At 42.3% G+C, this 17,137-nt stretch overlaps 1 protein-coding gene across 1 annotated transcript in view; it reads left to right on the top strand.

Annotated features, from left to right (window-relative positions):
• The window catches only part of LOC115511231 (follicle-stimulating hormone receptor), a 165,918-nt gene extending 149,687 nt beyond the window's left edge, over positions 1 to 16,231 (top strand). The window contains exons 7-9 of the mRNA XM_030311787.1: positions 3,327 to 3,395; positions 3,504 to 3,578; positions 16,042 to 16,231. Coding sequence (XP_030167647.1) covers positions 3,327 to 3,395; positions 3,504 to 3,578; positions 16,042 to 16,231 — 334 coding nt within the window. The remainder of the gene's footprint in view (positions 1 to 3,326; positions 3,396 to 3,503; positions 3,579 to 16,041) is intronic.
• The last annotated feature ends 906 nt before the right edge of the window (positions 16,232 to 17,137 follow it).

Here is a 17,137-nt window from a genome sequence, read left to right as displayed (position 1 = left end):
TTGACCTCAGATGGTCCTTACCCATAGATAATAGAATCAGAAAATTCATACTCAACACAGATTAACACTCCAGTTTTTCTTAATTTGGGTGCTACCTCTGGATGCAGGGCTACTTTCTCCCCCTATGAATATTCAGAAAAGGAAGCATGGCAAAATGGCATGGAGGACTGATAACATTTTCTATGCACTGGCATTTTTCAAAATACTGACACCCTGTTCTAAAAATACCTTTATTGTACATATACAACATACATATAAATATTACACACACACATTTTTTTCAAACAACCCAGTAATAAAGGATTATCAAATACTTGGCTAGTGACTCAGAGGAAAATGAGTGATTAAATGTCCACCATGTTGAGGCCTCTGAGCCCCTTCCCACCCCTACCCTGCAACCAGAGGGTCCGAATGAAAACACCTAGCCATGGCCAATTAGCAGAATGGCCTCAGATTTGGGGAAAAATTAAATGAGGCTACAGGTCTATCAGCTCCCACACATCCCAGCCATAGAAAAGGCTCACTCCATGTGCATTTCCTCTCTTCCTCAACCGGTTTCTATCTTTCTTGCCTACCCCAGGGAGCTTTAATAGGCCAGGTCACCCCCAGCACCTTCACTTTTCAGGCTGAGGGCAATTTCTGCTTCTGGAGCTCCTGAGCCTCTACCAAAGCTACCTATGTGTAAAAATTCGAGAAAACCATGATCCAGTTATTCATTAGTCAATACGGTGCCCAGATTTTACTTGTCGTCATCATCATCAGGCTTTAAAACGACCATTGTCTCTCTTTTTTTTTTTTTTTTTATTTTTTTTTTATTTTTTTTTTCCAACGTTTATTTATTTTTAAGACAGAGAGAGACAGAGCATGAACGGGGGAGGGGCAGAGAGAGAGGGAGACACAGAATCGGAAACAGGCTCCAGGCTCTGAGCCATCAGCCCAGAGCCTGACACGGGGCTCGAACTCACGGACCGCGAGATCGTGACCTGGCTGAAGTCGGACGCTTAACCGACTGCGCCACCCAGGCGCCCCCCATTGTCTCTCTTAAGAGGCTAAGAGTTATACTTCATAAGTGTCAGCTTCTCGTTGTTAGTGGCTGAGTGCTACCACCTCATGTAAATCCCAGGGCAGAGGTTCTGGGCATCACTTGGTTTTTGTGTAAGGATCCATTGTTGACATCAAAAAATTCTACCCTCTCCCCATATGATGGTATCCATTGATTAAGAAAAGTCCATAAAGACAAAGTGTTACTTCAAATACAGTAATTCTTCTAAATTAGCCTCTATGATATGTAATCATAACAACATCTATTTGCAGGAAATATATGTACAGAAAATACTATCTTGTGTTCAGAAACATAGTTGGAGCCCATCTGGATTTACATACCCCTTGTGTTAGATGAAGGGTCAGCCAAACCTGGACCATAAATTAGTACAAGTTTTTAGAAGTGAACAGTTTGATTGCAGGGAACATTACCATTGAAAGTAAGTTAAGTAAAATGGTATCCTGCGAAAGAGAAGACAAGACAGGCAAGAGAAGACAGGCAAGAGAAGACAGGCAAGAGAAGACAGGCAAGAGAAGACAGGCAAGAAAAGACAGGCAAGAAAAGACAGGCAAGAAAAGACAGGCAAGAAAAGACAGGCAAGAAAAGACAGACAAGAAAAGACAGACAAGAAAAGACAGGCAAGAAAGAAAGAGAAAGAGAAAGAGAAAAAGAGAAAGAGAGAGAAAGGGAGGGAGGGGGAGAGGGGGTGAGAGAAAGGGGGAGGGGGAGAGATGGGGAGGGGGAGAGGTGGGGAGGGGGGAGAGAGAGAGAGAGAAAGGGGGAGAGAGAGAGAGAAAGCAAGAAATCCACTCTTTTCAATAGACCGCTATTACAAAAAAAATTTTACTCTGTTGTTACATTTTAAATTTAGTGGAAACATTTGTGGCATTGCTTTATAAGCGCCTGTATAAAGCATCTATGTAATATCCTCCATTTTGCCTCTTGGCCCACAAAACCTAAAATGTACTGCCTGGCCCTTTACAGAAGAAGTTCGCTAATCTCCTGTGTTTGATCCAAAATCCCAGGGACCTACATCCCACAGGTTAGGGGCAGCTGCTCCAGCAATTCACTACCTGGGAACAGGTTGACAAAGCAGTCAGGAGGCTGGAGAGCTGGGGTGTAGGCAGGTAGTGGCAAGGTTAGTGGGGTGTGGGGGTGTATAGCCACTTCTTGGCCATCAGAACTCACCAATTGGTTGCTTATGTTTTAAGAAGATTTATCTGGTTCCTGTCTAGATTTTTTTTTTTTTTTTTAGGTATAGTGGTTGTCAGGAAAAAGGAAAAAAACATGCTGTTGCTGTCCTGTGATTTTAAGTGTTTCTAGTTACCCATTGCAGGCCAGGAAATAGAGTCCTGAACATGCAGGAGCCTCTCTGGCTCGGTTTTTCAAACACTGTAAACCCACTGAGCCTGACAGGAAAAAGAACCTGACAGCAAATCAAGAGCAGGCGGTCAAAGGCTCCTCAGGCTAAGCTCTCCCAACCTCGATTTTGTTTTGTTTTCAGATCCATCCAGGAGCACAGCAGTGCTGTGTTGTCAGCCCAAGGTGTCCTTGGGCTCCCCTATCCAGACAGACCTGCTCACCGTCCTCTGCACACTCAGGATGACTGTTCCACATCCAGCCCCCATCAACCTCAAAGCCCCCTCCTGCTCCCACTCACAGTACTGTGCCCTGCCACAGCCCAGTCTCTGTAATTGATTTCTCTTCCTTTCTGGCTTAACCCAGAGCCACCTCCACAAGCCTTCAATAACCAGGTCCCTATGGGTCACAGGAGATGTTCAGGTTGTCTGACAGCTTAATTAGATTACTTTTTGATGACAGCAAGGCCTGCTGTTATGGATGAGCATGGGTGAGAGACATAAGATCTTAGAGAAAGGGGATACAAAATGTTCCTAGTCTTATAAGCACTTGTCCAATAATGGTATGATTTCAGTTCTGCAGGATAGCAGAGATCTTTGTCTTATCCCCCCATGGCATGGTCTCTGCCCACTAATAATGTGTGCAAAGACCTTACAGGATCCAGGTGCTAGGCCTAAGTGTGCCTTTTCAACATTTTTTTTCTGAATAAGTAATAAATGCTAATTATACAAATTTCAAACATCACATAGGTTATATAGTGATAAATCAGCCTCCCTCCCACTCCTGTCCCTGAGCTTTAAGGGTGGCATTTTATTTATGCCAATAACCTGCAATGTCTGACCTTGCCCCAGTGCTTCCAATTATGAAACCCCCTGTATTGTTTGCATCTAACATTATTGGTTTTTTAATGGGCCTTTTATTTCAGATGGCTGAATAAGAATGGCATTCAAGAAATACACAACTGTGCATTCAATGGAACCCAACTAGATGAGCTGTAAGTAGCCCTGACTATCCTTCCAGGCCATTTAGAGGGAAATGGCTCTTACAACAGTGATATTTATGTGGCTTCGTGTTTCCCTTCTTTCCTCATCTCCATCCCCAGGAATCTAAGTGATAACATTAATTTGGAAGAATTGCCTAATGATGTTTTCCAGGGAGCCTCTGGACCAGTCATTCTGTAAGTAGCTTCTCCTGTTTCCATGTGCTACATATCAACATGTATAACTTAGAAGTCAACTTTCTCCAATTCAGAGAAGCTTCCCATACAGAGCTGGCAATTTTTATTTGTGTTATCTACAAAGACTTACAGGGACAATTTAAGCTGATCCACATAACAGCAACAATAACAACAACAAATATTTAATGAGCCCTTACCAAGCCGCAGTGTTTTAAAAGCTTAAGATCCATTTTCAAATTTAATCCTTATAAAACCTCTGCAGGAGGAGCTATTGTTCCCATTTTAGAGAAGGAAAAACTGACTTCCCTGGAGGGGTTAACTAATTCACCCAAAGCCATTGAAACTTTGGAGCATGCATTTAACATCAAACTGGTCTGACTCATAGCATAGACTCTTAACGACTCTGCTATACATTCCTTCCATGAAAGGGAAAGCACAGTTCTCTTTCCTCACCTTCAATGTCTAGGAGTTTCCTCCCCTGAGAGATCCCCACACACCACTTATTTTTGGACCCTCTTTGCCTTAAATCAGACCTCTTGGGACTCATCCAGTACCTCACAGCCCAGCATGAGGACCCCTCCTCCTGGTGTTGCTTCCTCATCTCAATCTCTCCATGAGGGACTGCCCATATGCTCATCGGCCCCTGCCCCTCCACTGGGGTCATGCTAACTGCCACCTCTTCCCTGACAACCTCAGTCAACAGTGAATTCTTCCTCCTGTGACTTTGACAGCCTTTATGGCTGCAGGGACCCCAATCTCCAAGAGCTTTTTAAAAACGTGTTTTCCTGGGCTCTAAGCAAGACCTACTCCATCTACTGATAAATGTACTGTAGGAAGGAAGGAACCCAGAAGGAAGAAGTCATATGCAAGAAAAAAATAGTGAGCAAAGAAATAAGCAAACATATAAAAAACTCAAGTTTTACTAGGTGATCCTTCTGTGGCCTGCCTAAGGTAAATTTAGGCATTTGAGAGCCACTAGCCTGAACCTCTTGACAGTCAATATCAGTTCCCATGTGTGTGTTTATCTACCTCCCTCCCATCTATCATCACTTTAATTTTCACCCAAAAGCTTATATTCTCCTTCAGGCTGGAATATAGTATCTCTCTAGCACAAGCCCGTATGGTAGAGCAGAAACTCCAGAGGGTGATTATTCATGACAGAGCATGTGTTTGACCCATATATAGGACTCTATTCAAAAAAGTTCAATGATTATTTCAGTATGGCTGGCTTGAGATGGGCAGTATATGCAAAAGAAGAAAGTATCAGCGTGATGAAAGCAGAGAGGCCAGAGAAGACTACTTTGATTTAAAACCATTCCTTCATCTCTCTAAGCCTTGGTTTCCTCACAGAAAGTTCTTCCTCACAGAAAGCTTATATTCTCAAAAGAGAATCAGACAATAATATGCATCATAATATGACAGGTCATGATGTGTTATGAAGTACCAAGTAGTTCATGGGCATGACAAATAGGGAATGCCAGGCATACCATCCGTGTGCTTTAATATACCACATACTTAAAACTTGTAATGTTTACTGTTTCCTCATCTTCAAGTACTTGGGAGACCAACAGACTTATAGAAAGTGCTGTTGATGTCTTTGACCACCACCAGAGAAGTCTGGCAATTTCACTTACCTAAAAGTCTTAAGGGTTTTGAATGCTCCTAAACACACACCTCTGTTTGTCATGGCAGCATGTGTCTGTGATGGTATAGGTTTCCATATGTTGTTTGCACTGAGTATACTATTAAATCATAGCACCTTAACCACTCTGCTGACAACATTCAAGTTGGACTGGATCCTCAGTGAGCTCAATATCCAGGAAACCAGAACCAGAAGTTGAAAGAGACCCATGAAACATCACACTGCTATTGTAATTGGCAGAGTTTAGACCAGAAACTAGGTCTTCTGCCTCACAGTCCATGTATTCCCACCATATCATGTTGTCTAAAGCACATAAGTATGTCTAATCAAACATCTGAAAGTTATACAATAGGCTGTGAACTAAAATAGAGGAGGAATAATTGTAAGCACTAGACTCCCAGCCTAAGAACACCAGTAAATGATAAATGCAAATAGCACAGAAGAGCATCTCCTACAGATGCATAAGCAAGTCCCAGGCCGAGGCACTGTGCCATGTGTCTCATCCAAGTGTTTAATGGAGAACACAGACATGAATCCCCCAGCCAGCCCTCCCACAAATGCCAGCAGGAAGAGGGATGTCACCATCACAGGCAGCTCCACAGAGTCCTCAAGTTACAAGTGCATATTTCAATGCTTTTACCACAGGAACCTATCTGGCCAGAATAAAGTGGATAACATTTATAGAAAATCCAAAGGAATTATGAAGCACTTGCCATGACTTAAAAGGGTTGAGAGTGATAATACATTCCCACATCTTTCACCCCAATGCATGAGGATATATGTGCAAGATGATGGCTGAAAGCCCAGCCTATAATTGCTAGTCTCCTTCTTCTCCCCTTAGGGGCAAGAGGATTGATCACCTAAACATCAAGCCTCCTTTCTGGGGTTTTCAGGTTTGTCTGCAGATGTCTTTCCAGCCTCTGCTTGCTGAACTAGGATTCTATGACCTAGTCCATCTCTTAATCTACAAACTCATAGGCCAACCCCTGCCAAACCCTGGCCTGAGAGTTGCTTGTTTAGGCGTGTGCCCCAAACTAGCCCACCTCAGGTGCTGTGAGTTAATGAACAGGAGGAGTACAGATGGTGCAGATCACTCAGTGTTCAGTAGATGCTCAGGCTACGGCTCTATGTCTTGATCCAATTCCCATTCCCCCCACATAAGACTTTGATATGGATGTTTGCATGCAGGAGGTTTACTGAGGAGTGCTATTAGTTTATGAGGGAAGGACTTGCTGAGAACACAATCAGGCTAAGAGGGAAGTTGAACTGCAATGCATTTGCAACAGAAGCCTCAGCTCCCCATGGGGAACTGTGGAATTAAGATGGCCCTTCAAAGTTTGAATTAAGGCAAGGGGCCAGCCCTCTTCATCAACAATCAGGCTGTACCTGGAGAAGAGCCAAATCTTGGCTAAGTGTGAAGAAGGCAATTGCAGAATAGAGCTCAGCTATAAGCACCTCGGGTGTAAGTGGTTCTAAGTGTGATCATGCATCACAATCACCAGGCATGGTTGTAAAACCCTAGACTGCTGATTCCCACCCCCAGAGTTTGATTCATCAGGTCAGGAGTTGGCCTAAGAACCTGCATGTCTAATAACCTGCCAGGTGAAGCTGATGTTGCTGGTCTGGAGAGCACATCAAAAATCACTGCACTAGAACCAGTGCTGGGAATTGGGAAACTTCTTCCTGTCTCTGGGATGTCTCCTCCACAAGCAAACTGTGGTCAGTCTTCCTCCCCAACAGACTCAGTTTTTTGTCCTCACAGTAGCTACGTGCAAAGGATTCCAAGAGAGCCAAGGGAAGGGTCCCCAAACCAATGATAACTCCTTTATTGAAGGCAAAAATTTCAGCTGAGTGAAAACAGGGAACCTCTGAACACCTGAGGGTACAAGGGTGAGCTGTTCCATCGCAAATAGAAATAGATGTGGAAAAAGCCAGGGGCACACAGACAAGCTCCACTGAGTTTCAGAGGAGCAGCCTAGCACCTTGATTTCCCCCCTCTGGTGTCTTGACCATCTGAGTTTTCACCTGATATTCTGAACTCAAGTTGTGTGTGTGTGTGTGTGTGTGTGTGTGTGTGTGTGTGTGTGTGTGTTAAGCAATCAAGCAATTGCTGTTTCCTTGGGTAACTGTTTCCTGTGGGGAAAATTTAATGCATTGCCTTTGTAGGCTGGAGCCAGTACAATCATATTCTGATGGTTTATCAAATTGATTTGGCTATAGCTCAGATTCATTTGATAGTTCAGATTCAAACACTGAGTTATTTGTATAAGAACGATTCTCTTCCATTACCAGTGTACCCACAGTCCTATAGATAGTAAATTGCCTTTTTATTCCGCCTGGGATCATGAAAGAGAGGTCTTCTAGCCATCTGTCAGTGTAGTATACACCAGAAATGTGCTCTCACTTATGGAAATGATTGACCTGTAATAACATCTTTGCTGGGAAAAATAGAAATTGTTCAAATCAGATTTGTGGCACTGGCTATAACACACTTTATTAAATGGGGCACAGAGTGCAATTTAACTCCTGCCTCTCCTGACTCAGCACCTTATTACTGACGGCTGTCTCCCTTTTTGCTTTGTGTCTCAAAATCAGGAATCCTAACAATGTTGAAACAATTTAGGATTACTAAATCTCTTCAGTGCCAGCCATCATCCCCTTATGTCTCCTGTTAGTACTTTTCAGCATTTAAATTCTCAGAAACAGTCCCTGCCAAATATAGTATGTGCTGAAATGTTAACCAAAGTGACATCTTAAAAAAAGAAAGACTGCAGTCATTAGACCAGCCTGAAAGACAATGATTAAAAACACAAGCCCACAACTAGCCATGCCCCCGCCTTGTCCAGCTCACCAGCCCCAGGAACAACGTCAGTAATAAACCTTCTCAGCTATTCACTGAGTATATTGGGTCATACATGTCCTACATTTTGTAGATGTTGTTGAGCACCTGCTGTGTATCTGGTACTATGCTAGGTGTAAGGGATAGAGAAATTTAAAAATAAACAGTGCCTGCCCTTAACTATCTCATTCTGGTCAAGGAAGAGATGTTACTGCCCAGAACAATATGCTCTACAGAAATTTTCCTCAGGAGGCTATGCTAATAGAGCAGAATAAGTCTTTGTCATGTGATACAGTGACTTTAACAGATGAAGTGGTGGTGTGTGGCAAAGAGCACTCATGCCTGAATTTCTGCAATGGCCACTTCATCCCTTCCCTCCCTTCAATCCTTTCTCCTTCCAGTTCACCTAACAAGTATTTATAAGCACTTGCTATGTTCCAGGTTCAAGGTTCTCAAGACTAATCCTACAAAACTACAGCTTTCAGTAAGCCATTATTTTGCTCATTATAAATTCTAGACTCTTCCACCTGGCTTTCAAGGCTCAGAGATCTCATTCCATCCCTTTACTCCTCACAATATGGTTACCCAGAATCACCATTCTGAAAACCCCTCACTTGCCATGCTTTGTGTTCTCTCTAAGCCCACCTTTGGCCAATAGTCGTAATAATCCACTTCCATGAAGATGTGAGTAACTGATAATGTCTTATTTTGTTACCCCACCCCCATCCCTGTATATTCGCATCTTAAGCATGGAAAATGTTTTTACAAAGAAATTGAAATCTAACAATAGATTTCCAATTCATGCACAAAGATTTTAGCCAGGAAAAAGATAAAGTTTTAGGGGAACACAGAGCAAAAGTGGAAATACTAGTAGTAAAGTCTCAAACCACACTCAACACTATCCACTTATCTTTGTTCCTGCTGATATAAATTTCTATGGATCTTTCTTAATCCATGCAGATATCAGAAACATTTTTCTGTCAGTCCAAAATTTGAAAGTCTTGACAGGTCCCATGTTTATTCACTGCAGCAAGTATCCAGCAAGCTTTAAGTAAATACTTCTATAAAGACTTATTTCCCTTATCACCCAGGAACCACTTTCCTGAAGACTGGCCTTACTGAACTATAAGTGACTCTACATTTGTCTCTTACCAACCACTCCCTCCTTTCAACATCCACCAGAAGATCCAGATCCCAGGTCTCTGACAAGATGTTTTAGCCTCATAGCAGCAAAGCCACCTAGCACTTACGACAACAGATCACATATTCCGTAGCTGTAATAAGGAGCTGGCTCCAGAAAACTGAGCAGGCAGAAAGGCACCAAAACTTCCCAACCAGGCTTCCCAGTCTAACACCTAGGTAATGGACTGCAGTCAGGTCAATCCACCCAATACATACATGGTTCTGCTGCTTCTCTCATACACATCTATTTATCTATCATACACATCTATATGCACAAGGTTGCTCCCTTCCTTGGTGCCTTTGATACTTTCAGTCACCGCTTTGCTGAGCAACCTTGAAATCCAGATTTCCTCTCTCAGTCTGCCCCACAGCCTTCTCCCTTTATTGTTTTTAAATATTTCTTTGTTTAGGGGAGAGCACAAGCAACAGAGGAACAGAGAGAGGGGACAGAGGATCTGAAGCGGGTTCTGTGCTGACAGGCTGATAGCAGCAAGCCCAATGTGGGGCTTGAACTCAGGAATCGTGAGATCATGACCTGAGCCAAAGTCAGATGCTCAACCAACTGAGCCACCCAGGTGCCCCAACAGCCTTCTCCTTTTAGAATGACTGTCCTGTAAAACTTGCTCCACTCTCTCATTTGTATTATGATACTAATAATGAAACATCTCTGCTAATCAGATAACTATCTTCTGAATAGATTGAGAGCCCAGTACTGTGCTAGATACAGTGCATAACCCATAAGTAGCTTAATAATCCTGGCTCTCAGAGCATTTGAAATTTGAGCAGACAAAACAAACATACATGAACATATTTTTCATGATATCATTTCATGGTATGAAATATCATTTCATATTGTTTGAAATGATGGAAGGGATAACACAAGGTGGGAGATTCTTTGAAACTGCTGGAAGTCAGGGGACAACACAGTTGGCTGGGGTGACCTAGCTCTTCCTTTTCCATATTCTTATTCAGCGTCACTTCCCAGTGGATCTTCAAACAAATCAACAATTTTCTGGGTGCTTAGTACACGAAAGTCACTGGTGAGAATGCAAGGAGCCCTCTGCCATGAAGCAGAGAGAAAATCCAAGTACAAAGAGCTAGGATATAGGGGCTCCTGGGTGGCTCAGTTGGTTAAGCTTCTGACTTCAGCTCAGATCATGATCTCACAGTTTATGGTTAGAGCCCTGCATGGGGCTCTGTGCTGATGGCTCAGAGCCTGGAGCCTGCTTCATATTCTGTGTCTCCCTCTCTCTGCCCCTCCCCTACTTGCACTCTGTCTCTCAAAAATAAACATAAAAGAAATATTTTTTATAGCTAGCATATAAAATAAAAGCTAATAAGTGGTGAGAAAGGCATAAGATCCATGGGATATAATACTATTGCACTCTTAATGGCTTTCAAGGAAAAATATCTCTACAACTGTTAAAAATTATGGAGATGACAGAATCACAGAGACTTCCATGGGAGTCTATTTGGGATCCCTATTATGGCATAGAACCTATTCTGAAACTTACTGACTCAAAATAATCATCCCATCTTGTTCATAATCTAGTGTTTCAGAAAAGTGGGTAGCTTATCTCTGATCCAAGTGATATCAAGTCAGGTAGTAAGGCTGGGGGGATCTATTTCCAAGTAGTCCCCTTCACTCACATGCCTTGTGCATTTGTCCTCCTTCCTATTGCTCTCTCTCTCTCTACACACACACACACACACACACACACACACACACACACACAGATAGCATTTCATCTCATTCTCTGGGATCTCTACACATAGCTTAGACTTTTCCCAGCACAGCAGTCTCAGGGTATTTAGAGTTCTTTCATGGCATCTTAGGGCTCTCTAAGAGCAATATAGAAGCTGTCAGCACTCTTAAAGGCAAGGTCTAGAACTGGTAAAGCAACACTTTCATCATATGCTATTACAATCCAAAGATATTTCAGGTCAGCCTGAATTCAAGGGAAGAGCAAATAGACCCTGTATGGAAAGAATGTAAAGAATTTATAGCCATCTTTAATCTACCCCAGTGTATAAGAGGAGGGCATTCCATGGAATCTAATAATTTGGGGGGGGGGTTTGGTTTGTTTTAGAAATCTTCATTTAATGTGATATTTTTTATATTCTGAACTCAACAGAGGTGCATATCTAAGAAAAAAGTTTTCTGTTTTATATTTATTGCTTTTAAAAATATGAAAAATGTTCATGGCAGGTAATGATTGCCCTGGCTTAAATTGTTCCTGAAGGACTTTTTATACTTTCATCTCATTCCTTGAATGGAGCCTTGAATTATTTTAGACAAAATGAAGTTTTTGCTTTCTTCCACATTTGAGCAGGGAGGAAGAAGCCAGATGAAACAAGAACATGAACTCAGAGACCAAAGTGAGTGTCAATAGCAGAACTGGTCAGTGGAACAATTGTGCTGAAAACAGAAACTAAAGAGATTTTCTAGGGCAGAGAAAAATACTGAGAAGCTCTAGACCAATAGGAAGTATAAGTGGAGAGCAGGCCAGGACAGCTGGATCATCTAGCAGTGGAATGTGAAGACTTAGCACAGGGATGAAGGTTTATGGGTCAGGCTCTTATCTCCAGGGACCCCAGTTCTCAAGAATCAAAACACTTAGGAGATAATTTACAGAAGACACCTTGGAATGCCAGTACATTTACCTTATGGTGATAGTAATGAATGTTGTGAGAAATAGTTAAATCCCAGGCATGTGTGGAAAAAAGCCAAGATATTCTGTTGAGGGTTTGCATATGGAATGTGAGAGAGAGAGGCACCAAGCATGACTTACAAGTTTTTCCAACTGGAAAGGCCCTAAGTGGAACAGGTTTGGGGGGGGACAATAAGGACTCAGTTTTAATATCCAAAGTTTAGCCTTCCCATTAGACATCCATCCAAGAAAAGATTTTAAGGAAGCAGCTGAACATAAGAGTCTGCAGTTCAGGAGAGCAGAGTAATCTAGAGATATATACAGGGGATCCATCAACATATAAATGGTGTTTAAGCTGTAAGACTAGATGACTAGACCCACAGATTAAGTGAAAATAGAGAAAAGAAGTCTAGGCTCTGAGCCCATGGGTACTCCAACAGTTGGAGGTCAAAGAGCAATTAGCAAAGAAACATCCAAAGCTTTAGGAGACAAATATTACTAGATATAAAGCAAGTCACCAGGAAGATATAAAAAGTTTCAATTTCCATGTACCTGAAGTATTTTCATAAATATATAAGGCAAAAACTGACAAAACTAAAAGTAGCAGTATACAAATCCAAAATCATAGTTGGAGATTTTAATGCACTTCTCTCAGTAATGATAGAACAAGCAAGCAAAAAATCAGGAAGCATACAGAAGAATTTGAGTAACAGATACCAAGTTTATCCAATTTGTCAATACTAACAAGAAGGGGACTAAGTGAAATATACATCGGTATTACATATATGTAATCATTAGCTCTCAAATGTAAATTTGCCTAAATATCAAACAGAGTATAAGTAGTCCAAATATTAGCATTGGTAGGTAACCACTACTAAAGCTAGGACTTGAGCAAATGAGTAGAAGCTGGATCCTCAGAAGATCTAATGACACATGGAATCATACACTTAACTTTTACCCTTCATCTTACCCTCTAATTTCCCACCAGTTTCATTTGCTAAACCCAACTGAAAGCTGACTGACAAGGTATCTGGGAAATGGAACCTGCAGAGGCCATCCATCCTGCAATACAGAGTAGAGCATAAAGAAGGGCACAGAATGGATGGGAGAGAAACCAGACAAATGACCCACATATCACATCCATGCTTTGTACTTCATCAAAGTACAATGGGGAGTCATCGAAGAGTTTTAAGAAGGAAGCCATAATCTGGGTGATTTTTTTTTAATGCCAATCTGCAGTGTAAGGATTGCACTGGGGAGAGAGAGATGGTTGTGATGGTTAATTTTATTTGTCAACTTGACTGGGCTGTGGGATGCCCAGATAAGTGGTAAAACATTTATGAGTCTACCCATGAAACTGTTTCCAGAAGAAATTAGCATTTGAATCAGACTGAGTAAGGAAGATCACCCCCCTCTAGGTAGGTGCGCATCATTCCATCAGTTAGGGCCCAAAAGGAACAAAAAGGCAGAGAAAAGGCAAATTTGCTTGCTTTCTTCTTGAGCTGGAACATCTATCTTCTCGGAGCTCCTGGTTCTTGGGCCTCCAGATTCTGGAACTTAGACCAGTGGCCTTCCTGGTCCCCAGGCCTTTGGACTTGGATTCAACTATACCTCCAGCTTTCCTAATTCTCCAGTTTACAGATAGCATAGCACAGGATTTCCCAGCCTTCATAATCTCATGAGGCAATTCCCATAATAAATTTCTTCCTATTTATCTCTTTATATCCTATACTAGTTCTATTACTCTGGAGAACCCTTGTGAATGCCATGGTCACAAGCACAACAGTTATGAGGCTACTGTCTTTGTCTAGGCCGGAACTACAGAAACTAAAGTGGTACCGGAGGAATAGATGGATTTCAAACAGATATAAAGTCAGGCCTCAGATGACGAAAGCCAATGTCCAAGTGAGGAAGAGGTGGGAGTCAAGGACAACTTCCAGTTTCCATCTTGAGCAACAGAGGAAAATGGAGGAGTCATTTGCTGAGAAGGGAAAAACAAAAGGAGGAACATATTTAAATGGAAGGTAGTAAATTCGGTTTTAATACTTGAAAGGCATCAACATAGTGGGGTATGACGGACAACTGATTATCTGGACCTGGGTTCAGAAGTAGGATCTGAGCTGGAACATACATTCAGAAGCCATCAGCATATCTCCAGTATCTGAAACCAAAGAAGTGGGTAATATCTGAGAAGGTTATATACTGTCAGAAAGGTACCAAAGTTTGGAGAAACTCCAATATTTAAAGAAAAGATAGAAGAGAAAGAATAACAAAATCCAGAGTCAAAGAAGATGTCAGAAAAAATTAAAGAGAATGTGATGCCACGAAAAAGTCTCAGGAAGAATGTTTTACACATGAAATTTAATTGAGAAATCAAGAAGATTAGAATGAAACTGTGGCCTTGGAAAGTATTGTTTCTCTAGGGTTTGGGTAGAAACCATGTTGCATTGTAAGGAAAAAGTGACATCCATTATTAAAAACTGTTTTAAGTTTGATTGGGAAAAGGACATGACAAATAGGGAAGAAATTAGAGGTGGGTTTCAGTGGACAACAGGAAGCATACAGAATTTGGGAAAGGAAATGAATGACATAATGAAAACAAGGTTTTGAGAATGTCATTTTCACCAGACTTTGAGAACACATGGGGTAGCAAATGCATTTTCATACCCCCAAGTTTATTGTTCTGAGTGCCCACTACTTTTACTTATAGGAAATGCAGACATTAGAAGTTTCTCCTTCTCCACATATATCCAAGGTCCCCAAGGGTGCTGAGACCTTATTATCACGTGCTACTGCCCCCATCAGAATCACTCCTTCATGGCCAACCTGCTGGCTCCAACAGGTCTAAGCTGGTACCATTTAGAGCCCCATGCTGCCACTAGCTGGTCTCGGTTGTTGTGAGAGTTGCAGCTGCCAACCATGCTGCCAGAAAGGCACCCAATGTCACTGGTATGGCTACCAGAAGTCCTCCAGGGACACAAACTTGATTAAAATGCACATTTCTGGGGACTTCCATGTAGACCTCTGCTAATTTGCCCAAGCAGAGACTCCTACAAGGCAAAAAAACTGTATGAGAGACCCCGACCGAGAGACCGAGAGAGAGACCGAGACCCCGACCGAGAGACCGAGAGAGAGACCGACCGAGAGAGAGACCGACCGAGAGAGAGACCGACCGAGAGAGAGACCGAGAGAGAGACCGACAGAGAGAGACCGACAGAGAGAGACCGACAGAGAGAGACCGAGAGAGAGAGAGAGACCGAGAGAGAGAGAGAGAGAGAGAGACCGAGAGAGAGAGAGAGAGAGAGACCGAGAGAGAGAGAGAGAGAGAGAGACCGAGAGAGAGAGAGAGAGAGAGAGAGAGAGAGAGAGAGAGAGAGAGAGAGAGAGAGAGGTGTTTACTAAAAATATCTGCAATTTATTAAGTGCTGTTTATTGGCCAGGAAGTTTCCTGTGTACTTTAACTCATTTAATTGTCCCAACAACCCTTTGAGGCAGCTGTGATTATTACCATTCCTATTTTATGGCTGAGGAGACAGAAATGGAGAAGTGACATTACTTTATCAAAATCACAAATCTAATAGGTAGAGGGACGGGGTACATACACAGGCTAGTCTGGCTATACTCATAATCACCACTCTCTATTGCCATTTCAACTTTGTGCTGAGGGTGCCTATACTGCCCACCAGACTCCTCTTACCCTTATGGTGTTTCTTCTCACACTTTTCTGAAATTTGGCCACAGATTCCACCCTCACTCATCTCAAGTATTTTTTGTAGCTAGCTTTATAGTGGGGAGGAAATGGCTTCCATTTCTTCAACTGATGTAAATTGGTGTATATCTATTCCAGACAGACTATAGAAGGGGAGATGGCTATAGTTAAGCACCAGATCGGGCATGATGTGTGTATAACCAGTGATCAGAGAAACCTGTTATCTGAGTCCTCCTACTGCAAACCCAAGGGCCAGGGCTCTAGGGGACCACATGTCTTAGTAGCCATATATTGATCTCACTGAGATGTGTTGGATCAATTGGCATCACCCTCCTCACTCGTGTAAGAATATCACTACTACATCCGCAATTTTGCCTGCTAACCAAGCAGAAAATTTTAGGTCCATAATAATCAGGTTTATTTACATTTTCTCCTTATAGAGACATTTCAAGAACCAGGATCCATTCCCTGCCTAGCTATGGCTTAGAAAATCTTAAGAAGCTTCGTGCCAAGTCAACATACAACTTGAAAAAGCTTCCCAGTCTGGATAAGTTTGTCGCACTCATGGAGGCCAGCCTCACCTACCCTAGCCACTGCTGTGCCTTTGCAAACTGGAGACGGCCAGTGTGAGTCTTCCCATGTCCATCCCTTGAGCCCCACTTGGGAATTTCTACAACGCAGAACTTGGTCCATAACTTCCACGTATCTGCAGCATGAAGAGAATCCACTTGTAGAGAGACCTCGCTGATGAAAGACCTTAGGCATATTCTAGATTGCAGCTTCAGTATTGTGAAGGGTTTCTCATTTTCTTGAAAATGGGCTCACAAGAGAGGGCTACCCACATGGTAGATGACCTTCCAAATATTAAATGAAGTAACATGAAAAACACCGAGCATAATGCCGGACTCATAGCTGATGTTTAATGAACATTTGTCCCCCTTTTCCTTGGTACCAATATGGATTTGTCCTTCAAGTCTCCAACTCTGCACCCTATAAATGTCCCAGGGACCATCAAAATCAACTTTGGATGGGAGAAGCGTAAATGCCATTCAAGTGACTGATGCACCCATCCACAATATATCCTAACCACTCAAGGCTCCCTAATCCATCTTTGGATCTTAGCACATCACAGGCAGGACAAAGATTGGGACATCTGTTCACTTTGGCTTTCAAGGTTGGTCAGATTTGAGAAAGCCCAGAAAAGCAGGTAATGCAAACAGAGACAAAAACCAGGAGGTGACTGGTTAAAAGATGAATGAATCATAGAGAGGCTCTGGTAAGAGTGGAGGAGCAATATTTTTGAGATTGCACAAAAATGTCCCAGGCATTTAAAGACTCAATTGCAGATAGAATGTACTGGATATCAGGAGTTCTCAAAGCCCTCCACCTCCCCTGAGCTCACTGACACAATCCACATACAGTTACACTCAGATGGTGCCTTATCACATTCTTGTGTAGTACCCCAGAACTAATACAGCTTCCCTGTGTTGTCATTTCACTGTATAGTATAATCCCCTCTATTGTTCAACCTTTAAC

Source organism: Lynx canadensis, chromosome A3, assembly GCF_007474595.2.
Source record: "Lynx canadensis isolate LIC74 chromosome A3, mLynCan4.pri.v2, whole genome shotgun sequence".
Taxonomy (NCBI): domain Eukaryota; kingdom Metazoa; phylum Chordata; class Mammalia; order Carnivora; family Felidae; genus Lynx; species Lynx canadensis.
This window is presented reverse-complemented; position numbering and strand designations above follow the sequence as displayed.